Source organism: Pimephales promelas, chromosome 16 (assembly GCF_988280905.1).
Source record: "Pimephales promelas chromosome 16, fPimPro1.hap1.1, whole genome shotgun sequence".
NCBI classification, from domain to species: Eukaryota; Metazoa; Chordata; class Actinopteri; order Cypriniformes; family Leuciscidae; genus Pimephales; species Pimephales promelas.
In genome coordinates, this window is record NC_142784.1 from 11,219,953 (window position 1) to 11,237,824 (window position 17,872).

At 39.5% G+C, this 17,872-nt stretch overlaps 1 protein-coding gene and 1 long non-coding RNA gene across 5 annotated transcripts in view; both read right to left on the reverse strand.

The window, feature by feature from the left end:
* The window catches only part of fndc3a (fibronectin type III domain containing 3A), a 107,816-nt gene that overhangs the window by 66,082 nt on the left and 23,862 nt on the right, over positions 1-17,872 (reverse strand). The window contains exon 1 of one of the 4 annotated variants that reach the window (XM_039660055.2): positions 5,232-5,545. The exons of 2 other annotated variants lie outside the window; for them this stretch is intronic. In XM_039660055.2, coding sequence (XP_039515989.2) covers positions 5,232-5,243 — 12 coding nt within the window. In that variant the 5' untranslated portion in view covers positions 5,244-5,545. Of the gene's footprint in view, positions 1-4,734; positions 4,870-5,231; positions 5,546-17,872 lie in introns of those variants that run through there. One more of the 4 variants, XM_039660052.2, reaches the window with a different exon arrangement.
* LOC120488700 (uncharacterized) lies at positions 9,947-12,119 on the reverse strand. The gene is made up of 2 exons (XR_016146820.1): positions 11,059-12,119; positions 9,947-10,438 (listed from the first exon to the last, which is right to left on the reverse strand). It is a non-coding gene; the product is annotated as an uncharacterized LOC120488700 (long non-coding RNA).

A 17,872-nucleotide genomic window follows, 5' to 3' on the forward strand; every position in this document is an offset into this window, starting at 1 on the left:
GGCTCAGCTTACTGCATTTATAAGGTATAATTCACCCAGAAAATTTACATTTTGTCGTCATGTACTCACCCTTAAGTCGTTTCAAACTGATAAGATGTTCGTTCGACTTTCAAACACAAATTAAGACATTTTTTATGTAACCCCAGAACTAACATTTAGTCCATTCCTCTGAAACTTAAAGATCCAAAAACTGTCTAAGGCATCGTAAAAAATAAACAATCGAGTAGCCTAATCCAAAACCAAGTCTTCTAAAGAGATGAACAGATGACGCATGTAGTAAACACGAACTCACATGCGTGCGTAATGTGCGAAAACCAAACATTTACTTTTTTTTTTTTGATAAACTAACCCTTCCCAGATAGCAAACTGACATTGAATCAACGTGGAAATATGACATCGAAACAATGTTGATCTGACATTGTTATGCTCATCGAATTAACGTTGAACCAACGTCAGATGCGTCATTCTTTCAAAACTAACGGAAAATCAACTTGAAATCAACGCGTTGTTTCAACGTTATGAAAGCAAACCAATTTTCGATTTCATTTAGCTTTGAAGAATGCCGCGTCTGACGTTGGTTCAACGTTAATTTGATGAGCAAATCAACGTTGTTTCAATGTCATGAGAGACGTCGTTTCCACGTTGATTCAATGTCAGTTTGCTGTCTGGGATTACAGTTTGGAAACAGTCATTTTGACATGCTTTCTTTCGATTAGAATGATTGCATTGATCATCTGAAGCACGTGCGCTGGAACCTCTGGTACTCAAGAGTGAAAGCGTAAACAATTTAAAACAATTCACATTTAGTTTTAGTAGTATCCAAAGCAGTAGTAGACGTAGCAGTTAATAAATACATTTTAGAGGGTTTACTCTTATATGTAAAGTGCATTACTAGCGGGCCGGGCGATTATGTGAACCAGGAGAGTGTGTGCGCGTTAGGGCTGTGAAGCGATTAATCGCGATTAATTGGATCCAAAATAAAAGTTTAGATAATATATGAACTGTGTATAGTTATTTATTATATGCACTCTAAAAAATGCTGGGTTGTTTTAACCCAATTTTGGGTCAAATATGGACAAGCCCAGCTGTTGGGTTAAATTTATAAATTGCATTTTTTAAATCCAACATTTGAGTTTGTCCATATTTGACCCAAAATTGGGTTAAAACAACCCAGCATTTTTTAGAGTGTATAAATACACACATGTATATATTTAAGAAAAGTGTTATATATAGATAAAATATTTATAATATAAACTATAAATAAATATACAGTATATACATAATATATATAGAAATATTTGCATGTATATACTGTATATTTATCATTTATATTATAAATATTTTATCTATAAATAATACTTTTCTTAAATATATATACATACATACATGTGTGTGTATTTATATATTTAATAATAATAACTGTGTATTATTATTATTACTTAATATATATTTTGGGATAGTATCATATTGTGAGTTCAGTATCACGATTTGTATGGAATCGTGACATGAGTGTATCGTTGCATCGTTAAATTGTTAAATAACAGGAGGTTTTTGCGTTTAAAAAACACGAGTTATAGTGGAACGGGAAGAAAAAAAAGCCCCACAAAGTCTCGAAATGAGTTTATTTATTTATTTATTAATTTATTTTTTATTTAAAAAAAAAAGATGTCCATCTAGAGCTTGTTTACATTTAAAAAAATGGAAAAGCAGCACAGAATATGCGTTCTGTGTGAACGGCTTGGTTACGGCTTTGACATTAAGCCGCGTGTAATGTTAATGCGATAACATATTGCGTACATTTGACATTCTCTCTTTCTGCAATGTTTTGAATGAACAACGCAGCAGTGCTACATCTAGCGCGTTCAACTGGATAGCCTAACAAAAACGCAACAATAACTCATACATCCCCATCGCATCTTGTTTGCTACTACTAAGGCTGCCTTTCACACTAGAGCCAGGCATTTTCCAAACTATCGGTATCGGCAGTTATAATGGCCGATAAATGAATATTTCAAAAATAAAATTAAAACGGACGAAACACGCTTGAACCATGTCATGAGTGTTGGAGTTGTATAGTTTGTCCACCAGAGGGCACTCTACACCGTTCCTGTTGGCAACACTCGTTGAGTTGGTCACGATACTAGGGCTGGGTAATAAATCTCGATTTCTCGATATTAATCGATTCTCATTTTTACGAACCGATATCGATTCTTAAGTCTCAAGAATCGATTATTCATCCTGTTTCATTTGAATGAATGGGATATTGTATCGCGGCTGCGCGCATCAAAAAAAAAATTAAATCCATTTTCTTTAGAAGTTCAAAAACATAATAGTGTTTTGGCGCTGTGGTGTGAGATCGCTCTGGAGAAGCAGCAGCGCTGATCTCTCTTCCGGCTTAATAATACCAGTCACAGCGCCAAATAAACATGAATGAGCGTCTGAAAGTGTGTTAAAAGATAGAGTACAACTTATCGAAATTCGTATCATGTCACATTGATTCGCTCAATCAGCGTTTCAACCGAGGAAAGACGTCAGTTAAACAGCTTGTAATCAATGTATCAATCATATTTACCTCAGAAAACCCACATAAACTCGTTAGTCAGCTAGAAAAAAATAACTCTAGAGAGGAGCATTTTGCTAAATATATAGCCACCATTTAAATGTTTATATTTTCATATAATCTTCTTATTATAAAAATAAATAAAAGTGTATTTTAAGTGATTCATTCATTATTACCTTCATATTTGAATAAATCTGGCAAGTTTTTTATGACAGCCACCATTTAAATGTTTATATTTCATATAATTTTCTTATTATAAAAATAAATAAAACTAATTTAAGTGATTCATTCATTATTACCTTCATATTAGGCTAATGAAGCCTATAGGCTACAACTAGACTCCCATAGTCTACAGCATTAGTTAAGAGATTTGATTCCCTTGAGAAAAAATGCCATTTATTGTAACTGATACCAAAAATAATCGATATTGAATCGAAATCGAATTGCAAGCTTGTGAATCGAAATCGAATCGAATTGTGAAATTTGTCTCAATACCCAGCCCTACACGATACATACATTGCTTGAATAACAATTAAAAGAACTTCCACTTCAGTTCTCTAAACTCAAATAAGCATGACAAAATAAAAAAAAAATAAATAAATAAATAAAATATCGGCCGATATATCGGAATATCGGATTTTAAAACCCAAAAATATTTGTATCTGTATCGGCCTTCAAAATCCTTTATCGGTCGGGCTCTATTTCACACACCAAAAATGTTCTCTCTTTTTATCTGTCACTCGCGAAAGAGGCTCATCACTTGCCTAACGATAAATCTCAAACTAGCTGAACATGTCCACATCTGGTCGGCAGAGGTTGCTGTTGTTCGCGTCACAAGAAGTCACCCACTCTCCCTGAAAATCAATGAATTAGTGACGCGGGAAGTCGCTACATGGGCGGACGGGTTTTTAGCGATTAGAAGACAACCTCCTGGCAAACACTCCAACAACATGGCAGTGAGTTCTGGGCAAGCACCACTTGCTAATTCAGTGAATAATGAGCTCCAAATATGTGCTCTAAATTGCTCGTTGGTAATGTGTCTGCCAAGTAATTAAATATGAAACCGCACAAATTTATAACTCAGTCTAATAAAACAACACAAAATAATTCTGTAAATGATAGCCCATAACAAAGAAGGGCAAGGCAGGACTCCGCCGTTCAATAGACCTGGTGCAAATCGACACATTAGATCACTCGAGGATGAATGATGATAAAGTGGAGAGGACAGCATCACTGGCTGTGACGTCCAAACCCACGTCACTCGCATGGGTCTGAAACGAGACGGAGAGGTTGGTTCAGCGCTCATCAGAGTACCACTTGTTCCATGAAAATCGCTCTGAGTCAGTCTTCCATTGAGCTTTTGTTGAGGCACTATTGATGACACATCTGTCTCGGAGACGAGCAGGAGCACTGATCTATTTCAGTAGAGCAGGGGTCCTGATCTGAAAGCCTCCAGCAGGAAGTCATTTGACTGGCTGATTTTGAAACATATGCCACCTCGTTTCAGCTCTCAACAGTCTTTCGCTAAAAGGCTCAATGTTTATGTCTTCCTCATGAGAGGATATGGAACAGGGGTTGAGTCACATGAAAAGGTGCGGATGAACTGCGATAAATGTCATGCCGTGACCGAGAAACGCATTTGGCCATCAGTCAACAGGTGGAAAGTTCAGAATCCTAAAAACGCAATTAAAGACATTTGGAAAACAACATTGGTGAAAGCAGACAGAAAAAAGCCTTTTAGGTAACGGACTTTGAAAATAATCAGGGATCCTGGCGTACAGATTAGTAAAGAGTTGTTTCTCCAGCATCAGTTAAGTTGAGTTTCAAAAACATTGTAAATAACACGTCATGCCAAGAACAACAGGAACATATGGCTCTTGCCTCAGCCGAGGGTTAAGAACTGACAGAAAAATACAAAACAAAACAATGCAACGAAAGGACCAGCTTTAGTTCATCCCATTCTCATCTAAAAGCCAACAGCATCGGTCAAGAATGACGGGGGTAAAAAAAGTCTACAAGAGGAGCATATTTCTCTACTTTAAAGATCCAAACACACATGAATTTCAGTCTCATAGCCTAAGCTAAAAATAAAATAAGCACGGCATTCTCCCTAACAGAGTGCGTTTCAAAGAAAATAAATGTGTCAGGCTGTCAGCGCAGGCGATTTTATTTACCTCAGACTTGGGGTGGAAGTCACAATTATAGCGCCTGAACTCCCACGGCTTGGGGCTCCAACTGCGGGTCTCCCCTAACACAGCCATCCTCTGTACTTCCGTCTCACTCTCTGTTCCCATTCATAAGTGCCACCGAGACACACCAGCTATCCCTCGACTGCTGCACACACACACACACACACACACAGGAGCGTGTACTCGATCGACAACATGCGCAGCAGAGAAGAGCGATGCATGAGCAACAGCACACGCAATGAAGGGGGTGGCTGAGGGAGGTCTTATTGAATTAGGTTCAAGCAGCTACATGCTGTTGCGTTCACGTGTGTGTGTGTGTGTGTGTGTGAGCCCGAGCTCACTCCTTTGTTCTGCAACACATCTGTTTACCCCCCACTCTCGCATACTGCATTATTGACACATCCTCAGGACTCTTTCCTTTGCCAACATGCAGTTTTAGACAAAGCAACGCACGTGTGAGAAAAGACTGAATCTTCACTTACTGTAGCCCGCATCTCCCTCTCATCCAGCCACAGCTGCTTCAACAGGCTGGCCGAGATTTTAAGGTACCCTCCCGGGGGGTCCGAGCCACCCTTCTCCGGCTTCACCCGGTGCTCATGAGACTGGAAGGGCCGCGCGGTGTGTTCGACACATGGGGGCCTGCGTGAACTCTTCACCCTCTTAAGCAAAGCGAGAGGAAGGGATAGAACTCTCGCCTAAGTGCGCTAGCTGGAAGCCGTTCACAAGATAACGGGAGCGAAGCCCATGTTTGCACTCTCCCTTTCTTTCTTTTTTTCTCTCTGCAGTAGATGGATGACTCTCCCTCTTCTCTCTCTTTCTGGCTCCAACTCTGCCTCGCCACCACCGCCAGTCTCCACGGCAACCCCTTCAACAAATAAGCCCTGGCGATGTCCGCAGAGCGCCACCAATGAGGAGGACAGCTAATCGCCTGTGTTACGCTCGCGAGGGGAGGAGGACCTCGGAAAGGAGCGAGGGAGGAAGGCCACGGGCGAGTGGATACAATAGCTCTTTCCACCGAGGGTTTGTAATTCTCACCTTTCCCTCTGCGCCTTACCGGCATTGACTCGTGACTGTTCTTTGGTGAGCGTCTGTGTGTGTGTGTGAGAGAGAAAGCGAGTGAATATGGATGTCGTCCAGACTTTACAACCCTCCTTCAGGTAGTGCCAAGTACTGGACTGGCATGGATCCAGCAATTAAAAGCAAGGATCCTCAAGTTATCCTTGACTTCTTTGTTCTGCGTTTGGGTGCACACTCATTCACAGACAGTCACTCACGCATGTCCTCCCTCCTCTTCCTATCCGTCTTCTTTCTATTCCCCATTCGCTGAGAGACGCTGCTTCTATTAATACCATGATCGATGTGAACGGATATGAAGTTCAGGTAGTGTAACAGCTTCTTTCACACCTCAGCCCTCACCTCTATTAGGGAAGTGTGTTTTGGTCCTCTTGCTGCAAAAGACAGCATGAAAAGAGGTGTGAGAAGTAGATGAATGAATAGAAATGACACCTATGGATAATATTAAGCCCGTTCTTGATGATACTTGACACAAAGGGAAAGGGAAAGGACGACTCAAGTTTCTTTGACATTTCTCAGACTACAGAAAACCATTTTTCTCAGGCTAGAAAAACTTCCCCTTAAGATGGGAATGCCCGAAGGCAGAATGTTCTCAAATACTACAAATCAAACAAGACATTTGTTTTCCTTGAAGCTGTTAGAAAGAGTACATTGGTTGGTTTTCTGATCGAATAGTTGGTTAAGGATACCATTTCAAATTAAACAGGTTTAGTGTCAGTTCAGCAGACTCTAGTCAGACATCTGACGTCCCATAGAAACATTAGCCCTTCAATTGGGAAATATCCAACAAATAAATACGCCTTATAGCCAGGATGGAAAAAATAAATAGGTTCACTCTTACCAGAGTCAGTATTATAACGTTTCTGTTCATGCGTTCCTTCTGTAACGTTAAGGTTTCGAAAATGGTTTGATTCGAAAAAAACATACGCATTAGTAATTTTACGCATAGACACATTTATTGTTGCCTTTACTAATAACAAGTATAACATTTCCTTTACTAAAAAAAAAAAAAAAAAAAAAAAAAAAAAACATGAAGAGAGTGTTTGCCGACCGAGTGGAAAACCAGAGGAAAATCTGCCAGTTAAATGGCTTAAAGTAATTTTTCAAGATATTTTTAAAAGGTTTGGGCTATTTGCACATGCAAAACTAACTCCTTTTTTTAATGGGTCAGACACATCCATTCTAATTTAACAATCTTGTCGGTTAAGAGTTAAAGGGTTAGTTCACCCAAAAATGAAAATTAAGTCATTAAGTACTCACCTCCATGTGGAACCAACCCCGTAAGACCTTCGTTCATATTCAGAACACAAATGAAGATATTTTTGATTAAATTTAAGAGGTGGATCACTGCTACATAGGCTGCCTAAGGGATTGAAACTTGACGGCCCAGAAAGTCATTGAGGAAAACGTTTAAATATTCCATGTGACTACAGTGGCTCAACTATAAGTTTATCAAGCGACGCGAATATATTTTGTGCGGAAATAAAACAAAATTTATTTCCGTTTGGGCCTGAGACGAGAGTTCAAGAGATTTCCATGACGCATGTGCGAGAACTGAAGTAGCGGAAGAAGAACGCAGTTCTCACGCATGCGTCGTGGAAATCTCTTGAACTCTCGTCTCAGGCCTACAAGGAAGAAAAGCAATGGTCAAATAAAGTCGTTATTTTTGTTTTATTTCCGCACAAAAAGTATTCTCGTCGCTTGATAAACTTATACTTGAGCCGCTGTAGGCACATGGAATATTTAAACATTTTCTTCATTGACTTTCTGGGCCGTCAAGTTTCAATCCCTTAGGCAGCCTATGTAGCAATGATCCAGCTCTCAAATTTAATCAAAAATATCTTCATTTGTGTTTCGAAGATGAAAGAAGGTCTTACGGGGTTGGTACAGCATGGGGGTGAGTAATTAATGACTTAATTTTCATTTTTGGGTGAACTATCCCTTTAATGAATGTTTAACAAGCGTTGATTGTCTGTCAGGAAAAGAAAACAAAATAAACATCCGTCGGTTCTACACTATTCAACAATTTCTGCTGAATCACAGTCGTCGCAATAAAACCTACAGACTACACAATAACGATGTTTCCATTAACCTTCAAATTACACAAATTAGAAATACGCGAGCACATTGATTTTGAAATTACGTTAAAAATCGTAAAATATTAATCGCAAAAAACTTTACACGCTCACATGAGTTGGTTTTCCAGGCAATTAGAAACACTGTATATTTCGTAAAACAAAAAAATTGCCATGGAAACCATTTTCAGGTTTCGAGTTCTTTATTAAACTCATAAAAGACAAAAGTATTACAGGAATACTGGATTCTAAACAACAAAGAAAAGCCACAATCTTTGAAGACTATGAAGCAGACAGGAGGGAGAAACACTTCAAATGTGTCGCTCCCAAGTATAAGGGGATTTCCTTGCCATTAATGCTTGGATAACAAGCCTTCATCTCCTAAAAAAAATAGCTTGTGAGGTGGCTGGTATATACGTAAACCTACCAAGATCCATTGCAAGATTTTTTTTTGAATGACATCGGTTAATGGATTCCGTCATTTCGCAAGCGTTTCTTATCGACATTAAAATAAAATTGTTGAGCACATCTGTAACGGAAACGCGGTGATTTGATGCTCAACAGTAATTATCTTTAAAAAGATTGTTGATGACGGTAAAGGTACCATAACGACGATGCTGCTATATTTGCATTGCAAAGTTGTCATGTCATGATGCACGGTTGCTTCCACGCTCAGCTTGGTAAAACCCTCTCTCCAAAGTCCACACCCTAAATGAACCTATATTAAAATGTGAAAATATTTAAATCATCCTGAATTATCCAAATACAGCTCCATGAGGTCTCTATACACACTCTTTTGTCTCTATACACATTCAAGCAAACTGGCAGCCAATTTCTTTAATATGTTCCGACTATAAATTGAGGCAGTAAAATGTCAGAGATAAGAGATATGGTATCCAGGTGGTTGAGTGACAATGATTTGTACGAGCAAAGATTAGAGATGGGAACATTGTTGCTCTAATGCGTCACGGCCAGGCTGAACTTGCCGGGTTTAGGCACAAGGCCATCAGGAGGGGGGGAGTGATTAGCAAACACAGCTACAGTGGTTAGCGCTGGCTTTATTACCCTGGAGATGGGCCAGTGGTGCCGTTGCGTTCACGGCTGTTAGCAACTGACGTCTGTGCTTCTCCGATGAGTCAGGGCTCGGGTTCCTCACTATTTGTTCCTCTTTAATTGTTTACCATGTGACAACGTGGCACTGCAGCTGGGCTGACACGAAACAGAAATATGAAGAAGAACCATCAAAACATAGGCTCACGTAGTCTCAAAGTAAATGACTTTACTTTTGCAAACCTCTTTTCCAGTGGTTTCCAACTTTTCTTTGGTTTAGATGGTACAGAATATAGTCTGAAAGTGATGCGTTTCCTCTGCTCTCAGCATTAGTTCAACTGCAGCTAATGCCAAGCTAACTGGATTGTCAAAAACAGACATACATGGGCCTCTGGCACTTTGCGTTACTGTTTTATAGCAAGAGACCTGAGCAAGCTCTGGCAGAAGAGCTTTACAGTGAGACTGTGGGAAGTATTGATTTACCAAGCAAAGAGCCTCAAGGCATCGTGCCTTTGGTAAGAGTGGGTGATGCGGTTGTTGGTCCAATAAGGGATTTTGCAACAGTGGTCATTTCTTCCTCCTCCTCCCTTGACTTGCTCTCTTCAAGTCTGATGTGCCACGCAGAGGCTACCGCTACATATTTTTAGCTTAACCTCTTAACCAGCGCCCCTATTTTTGAGAATTTTCTGAAAACGACATACCCAAATACAAATCTTTGTAGCTCTTGAACCCTATGGTCCACATTCATAACTCTGATATTTTTTTAAACTAGACACTTGAAACTTTGTTACCCAAGAGTCATTATAATTCAAAGTAGCATAGGAACAGAGTAAAACAAGGTAAAATATACATGAAATTGATTCACGATTTCTTTGAATAAACTTCATTTAGGGAAAAATGTATCAGAATTTTATGTTAAGGCCTTGAAAACACCATAAAGATAAAACTGAATGTCTGACCATGTTTTGATTCAAATTTGAGGAAGATACTCCCAAAAATGTAGTTCCTGTAAGCTTTTATTCAAGAAAAGTCTAGGCGTCCTTTCCAAAAGGCCACTTGGAGACTCCAAATGGATACCTGGTTACCAAATGACATAAGGAGTTAACACTACATACTACATACATGTTTATCCATTCAGAACTATTCTGCCCATCAAACTACACAAGAAAAAATTATTTCAGCACAACATTTTAACATTTTAACAAAATACTCTTTATTTTGAACATTTATAATAGCAAAAACAGTGAAAAAAAAAACTCACTTCATTTATCCAAAAGTGATTGTTTTACTAATGAATAAAATATATAAAAAGAAAAAAATAACATTTGTAATTGCAACAGTGTTTTTTACTCAAATAAGTTACAATAAACAATTACAATGAATATCCAATTACAAAAACAAAAAGCAACCGCTTACAGTATTTACAAAGTGTAGGAAGACATGTTGATCAAGGCAGTCACCACCAAGGTTTGTTCTGGAAACCAAAGCCACTGAAAGACAGGAGAAATAAAGTGTGTAAGCAGAACAAATAAAATTTGCACAGGAAAACACACACACAAAAGAGGATTTCAGTTTGAGTCACATTCATCTATTAGCAGCATCAATATTCCATTATATTACAATATCAAATGTCACATGCCTTATCGTTATAATGCTCAACATTAAAAATGCTTTGTAATTATTATTTTTTCTATGTATAAAATTATATATATATTTACTATATCTTCACCTGACATCTTGTAATCCTTTCCTTCCATTATATTTATATTCATTACACCATTCATTCATATAAACGTATCACTGTACGTCTCATATCTTGCTAGTCATCTCCACTGTTATTTTATAATCAACACATCTTCACCTGACTTTTTATAATCCTTTCCTTCCATTATTGTAATATTCAATGCAACATAAATATAATGTGTGATAAAAATATTTTATCTTTATGTATCGTTATAATATAACGTTACAGCTCTATCACCTGCTCGTGTAGCCTTGTGTCTTTGCTAGTAGCTAATGTCCATCGTCATTTTATAATCAAAAACATTACATGAACAGAAAAACTGCCAATAATAAACATAGCAATAAATGACAATGTGTTGAAACTTACCGATCTAAAACGGGATCGAGTCCATGAACAAACATCTCCTCTTGACAGACGCTCGACACCGTGTTCTCAGATGCATCTCTCTGCGTCTTTGCTCTTCGTCGCTGCTTCTCATCACTTCCTCCAAAATACTCTCAACACCACAAAAACGCTTCTGTAGACGATGATCCATGATGGAGATTGTCAAATATAACTTTGGAGAAAATCTATGAGTTGATACGAGCTCCGTGTAGCGAACCAATACCTAGCCTATGCGCTCCGTGCGTAAAATGGCGAAAGTGCACGAGCGAATAACAACATTGCGCACTTGTGTTTGACAAATCTGCTTGAGAACTGTCAATCACTGCAATCGTGTTTTAATTGGTCAATACTCCCATCCATCAAAACATTGCCGATTACACATTGGCTGGCTATATCCAGACTTTATCCAGCCAAAAACCAAGATGCGAGATTGACAGGTTTCTAAGCCTGTCAGGCGGTCCCTTGGCATTTTGATCGATTACAGAGCCTGTGATTGAAGGAGAGAGAAGGGGGATGACTCATTTCATCCGGAAGAGTCTAAACTACAGGGGTGAGATGGCTTCTGAGTGTTGGAAAATGGATAAGAATCGATATTTCTTTGAAAATAAACATGACGCGAACTCTATCTCGAAAACGCTCATGCAAACAAAGGAGGATATTTCATTTTTTCCCCTATTTTTTCGTTGTTTTGGATTAAAAAGTGGGATGCATTTTGAAGAATGGACCCTTACATTGAAATGTATGCTGTTGTTTCTTGGATTCGTCCGAACTGATCTGAACCATACGAGATGAAAGATGAGTATAGCGGTTCATTTTACTCATTTTCAAATGAGAGGTCCTTTTGAATTTAATTTAACCCTTTCCTCTCTGTTGTATTGATTGCAAAAACAAGTTTAGAACATGATTCTTGAGTGTTTTAGCTTTCAAATGATGCATAGTTTATGATAGTCAGTTGAATATTTGTTATAAAACAAAGCTTAAAAAAGGTAATAAAAGTTTAGCCACGCCCTCGACGGCCCGTATTCGGGCCGGTGCTTGATAAGAGGTTAAATAAAGGTGTTAGCGAGTGATGGCAAGTCATTGTTCAGTGCATTTGAAGTGTATACAGGTGGTTATCTATAGGAAAAGCGATTTGAAGAGACCGCTGTATGATAAAACAGAAAATAAAGGTTTGGATGAAAGTGTAAGCTAAATGTAACAAAGAACAATAAAGCACTTTTGAGAAGCAAAATAAAAATCTTTGACAGTCAAACCGAGGCGCATACAATGTGCGACCTTAAAGGCAGAGTTCACTTTGAAATTTATTTTTGATATGTTTTAGCTTACCTCAAAGGCAACCAAGATGTAGGTGTCTTTGTTTCCACAGTATTTTCAATTTTGATATTTTTCGGAAACCGTTGGTGTCCATCAGTCATATAATGGAGATTTAGGGGGTCCACGACAAAGAACATGCACAGAGAAGTCCAAATTAAACATGATTTAATGACTCGTGAATGTACCCAGACAGCAAACTGACATTGAATCAACGTGGAAACGACGTCTCTCATGACATTGAAACAACGTTGATTTTGCTCATCGAATTAACGTTGAACCAACGTCAGACGCGGCATTCTTCAAAGCTAAATGAAAACCGAAAATTGGTTTGCTTTCATAACTTGGTTAAATTCAAGTTGATTTTCTGTTAGTTTTGAAAGAATGACGCATCTGACGTTGGTTCAACGTTAATTCGAAGAGCAAAACAATGTCAGATCAACGTTGTTTCAATGTCATATTTCCACGTTGATTCAATGTCAGTTTGCTATCTGGGTAAGTACAAATTGATGGCCTAAGACACGAAACGAACGGTTTGTGTGAGAAAACGAACAGTATTTATATCATTTTTACCTCTTGTAATCACAGCCACGTCCAAGTGATCTGCGCAAGCGCGCCGGCGAGCGCCAGAAGTGATCTCTCGCGTCTCTACGTCACTCATTGTTTACACAGAGATTTCGGAAGTTTTAACTTTCACTGTGAAGATCTAAATATCGAAATCGTCTTCCATTGCGATTTCCTGTATATCTAAATATGTTTAGATCTTCACAATGAAAGTTAAAACTTCCGAAATCTCTGTGTAAACAATGGCACCTGTGCCGTCAGATCGGTTGGACGTGGCTGTGATTACAAGAGGTAAAAACGATATAAATACTGTTTGTTTTCTCACACAAACCGTTCATTTCATGTCTTAGGCCATTAAAGTGTACTTACATTTACGATATGTTTAATTTGGACTTCTCTGTGCATGCTCTTTGAGGTGGAATCTCCATTATATGACTGATAGACAACAATGGTTTGACCGAAAAATATCAAAATTGAAAATACTGTGAAAACAAAGACACCTACATCTTGGATGCCCTTGAGGTAAGATAAAACATACCAAAAATTAATTTTAAAGTGAACTATCCCTTTAACCTGTGACGAATCGAATATGTGCCGCCAATCCAAAGTCAGCAAACATCAAAGCTGGACTAATGTCTGCAATTTGTATTCCATGACAAACATTGCAGGTGAACGAGAGAACCGACATTGTGTGAAAGCAACCTTTTTCCATGATGGTGCAGACAAGAGTGAGAATTCACCTCCACAACGGTGAATGGGAAACGGTTACTTGAGGTGACTGTCAGCTCTACAAAGAATTGTCCATTTTCTCTTCTATTAGGTGATAAGTGAGACACCCACAAGAGAGAGGGAGAGAGACAAAGACTGAAACTCATTGCTATGGAAACATTGCTTAGTTCACCAATGAGCACAGGGAGGAGTAACGTGTGTGTGTGTGTGGGGGGGGGGTGAGTGGGGACAAAGGGAAAGATTAATGTTTGGTTCTGCCATTTTATGGTTTCAGAGGGCACGGCTCGATGAATGTCCGTAACTCAGGCACTGCGTGGTATCACGGGCACGACGCATGAATCCACCCCCGGCTCTGGCCTTAGGCCCAGCTGTGCGTCCCCTGTCCACCTCCTCACGTCAGGATAAGCGGCGTTAAGCAGAGCAGGAGGGTGAGGGGGTATTCACTTTCATTTCACCCAACTGACTCACTTGATAAAAAAGAGCCTCATTATCCACATCATGAGGGGGTAATTTCTTTGTGTGCTTAAAAGCCATTTAATGAAGCAGAGTAATGCATTCCTAAACAAAATGGAGTTCAGGGTTGAGTAAAGCAAACTACCTCACGATAGGGATGTGCGCATCGACTAATTTGACAGTGGTTTAAATAGAAGTTTTGTAACCTACAAGTAGACCAGTCTAAAAGTAAAAACCCCAAGACTTGTGTATAAATGATCCATTTGAAATCTAGGAATAAAACGGTCAAATCCCATTATAAATTCAGCACACTTGCCAAATAAAGCGGATTCTGAAGCTCAGTTGTTTTTTCGGAGCTGAAGTGAATGCGCGATTTGCTTTTTTCGGCTAGCTTTGGCTGTGCTGAATTACGCATGGCTCTAGTGGAATTATGGCAAAGCCCAGATAGAAAACGGACATTGAATCAACGTGGAAACATGACATCGAAACAAAGTTGATCTTACATTGTTTTGCTCATCGAATTAACGTTGAACCAAAGTCTTTCAAAACTAACGGAAAATCAACTTGAAATCAACGTTGTTTCAACGTTATGAAATCAAATCAATTTTCGATTTTCATTTAACTTTGAAGAACGCCGCGTCTGACGTTGGTTCAACGTTAATTCGATGAGCAGAACAATGCCAGATCAACGTTGTTTCGATGTCATGAGAGATGTCGTTTCTACGTTGATTCAATGTCAGTTTGCTGTCTGGGAGCTTACATAAAACGTTTCATTATTTCTAATTCAATATACTCCCGCATATCGTTTGTCTTTTGAGCGGACATTTCTGTGCTCCGTGACAGGAAGAAAACGCAAGAGATTTGAGGTAAAATGATTAGCCATACCTCTTAAGGCCTGTTCACACCGGGACGAATTTCGTGTGTGATATTCGCCAACGTTTAACGCCTCGTGACTAAACAAAGGGCACCAATGTGAGTGTGCACACGCGACGCGTAAAAGCGCCATTTTTAAAAAAAAAACTTTTTTTTTGTTTGCTGCGCCGCGTCAAAAACTATCCGACCAATGAGATTGGCGCGTTTGCTCACGTGTTTGGAGCTTCTGAAGTTAAAGTAACACAACTTGGGGGCGCTCAAACACAAAACGGTCTTGTCGAGCACACATGCGTAACGGCGAAGAAGACATATGCCTCGCCGTCTACACAGCCAGGAAGATGCAAGGCAAGATGAATGTAGAGCTGCTGGTCTCGTTGGTGTTAGAACATAAAGAACTATATGACAAACGCGACAGTGACTACAAAAATCTTGATGAAAGAGAACTGAAATGGAGTGGTTTTGCAGAGCAAAATGGCGCCATCTAATGTCAAGGAATGAATTTGCACTCGGCTCATCGTCAGTGAAATTCGCTTGGGTGTGACCACTAAAAACGCGTTGAAAAACGCTGGCGAATAACGTGCGCCGATATTCGTCCCGGTGTGTACGGGCCTTAAATGTATTATTTTAATGTGCGATTTAAAATGTTTTTTTAAATATAATGCTTTTAATATTTAATAATGTAACAAAGTTCAAGGCGCATCGAAGAAGAGAAATCTGTAAATGGAACTTTTAAAATAAAATAAAACGAAACGGCAGGATCTTCATAGCAGACTGCCGCCCATACATTGACAAAACCAAGCGCCAACCTTCAGTTCTCTCTCTTGAATATAATACGGAAGTGACTTAAACTGCAATTCATCGACTGACTGCTAGAGAAACAACTATTTCAAAAGCTGAACTGATTTTCTTTTTTTTTTCATAATATAGTAAAAAATATGTATAACTCAATGTTTTAACCAATTAAAAAAACTGAATAATCGTTCCAAACTTACTGATTACCCAGCAAAATAATCGTTGATTATTAGTCGATTAATCGTCCTAATAATCGTTAGATTAATCGATTATCAAAATAATCGTTTGTTGCAGCCCTAAAGTGGATAGAGGATATAGCTAAGAAGAGACGCTCAGAGTATGGGTTTAGATAGACTGAACCTTCATTTTCGGCATCTCTCTTCACGACGTTTTTGTCCAGGATGGCGAATCATAAAAGCAGATCTGACAGCAATGAGAGTTTTCTCTCTCACTTGCTTTACCAATTGAACTGTATAGTAAATTATATGCACAAACGAATGAAATTAAGAAAAAAATGACGTGCATCAAATATCTATTATATTGGGACAGCTCTAATTGGCTGTTTTTGGCCTAATCTGCAATTTTCATTGGCATTTACAGACTGAAAAAAAGACTGGGACTTCCTGTTAACAGGAAAGAGTGTATGAGACCAAAAGGAAAGTGAATCAAAAACATATCAGTGCTTTCTGGTCGATTTAGAGCCATTTACTATATATGAGAGGCTTTTCGCCACAACTAAGATCACTCTGTTCTCATCCAGCACAGACTTCCTGCAGAGTAGCCGTTTCTAGTTTGTGCTCTTAAGGTAAGCCTGGTGTGCACGGACAACCAGAGTGTTTGAAGTCCACATAAAAACCCGAAACGATCCAAGGCACAGGGAGGAAAAGACTGATAAATGAAAGCGTGCTGGGAGAAGGGAGGAAAGGGGGGTTCCACCAAATCTTTACAATGAAGAGACCAGCTGGGCACCTATTAGTAAGTATTGATAAACAATGGCCTGATCCATCTTGTTCTGGCACTGGCACAGACAAACAGGCTGGCAGGGAGTGGAGAGGAATCGGTGTAGGTAGGAAGGGGAAATGAATAGAAACTGTGAATCATCGAGCATGTATTCCACTTAGATGTTGCCACACTGATATTTCGCTTCCCTCGGTGCGACCGCGATGTCAAACGCACAAGTGCTACGTGACACACAATAGGAGGGAGGAGGGAACCCGGTTACGGAGTGAGAGTCCAGTGGGAAAGGTCAGGTCAGAGGTGCGAGTCATCATGGCACGTTGTCACTACTGTTTTCGCCAGGATGCGTCACTCGGTCCAGGGTCACGGGGACTCTTCGGTTCTGCTGAAAGCTCTCTTACACAAGCACACCTCCGAAACACAGACCAGCTAACACTTTACCTTGAGCCCTCCCCGCTGCAAACATCAAACACACACCTTGAGAGGCGCCACGGTTGTGATTAGTTGTAGGAATAAAAGGCCACATATGAAGAGAAATGCCAGAGGCACAAACAAAGACGCCTGCGTGGTAATTACCACAGAGCTAGCCCTGGCATTTCACACTGGTAAAGACTCATTTGTATTCTTGCACTGCTGTGGAGGCTTGATATGAAACTCATCATGCCATCTCTTGCATATGCGGATCCTGACAGGTGGCATCAACGGAAGAAAGCGTCTGCATCCTAATCTTGCTTTCCATTGCGTCTAAACACCAAGAAAAGCTAGGGTGAGGCATTACGAAAAAGCGATATCATCGTATATTATATCCCATGCTCTACAGAAGCCATTTCTATCAATGACTCCAAGCTGTGGTTTTATGAATGAGGAGAGCGGAAGGTGATAAAAAAGGGTCATCGGAATGGAAAATTGGAGCAGGGGACGGTGTGTATGCATTTTCTGCCTCTTTAAGTGCTCAGTGGACCAAAAGGAAGATTGGGAAGGGCTTGTCAGGCGATCGCTGCAGGGAGTTGAAAGTCAACAGCACGGCACGCTATTAAAAACACGGTCTTTCCGGCCCTCGATAGACTTCCACTACACGTGGAGGGTGAGTCAAACATCCTTAAACAACTTCCAACAC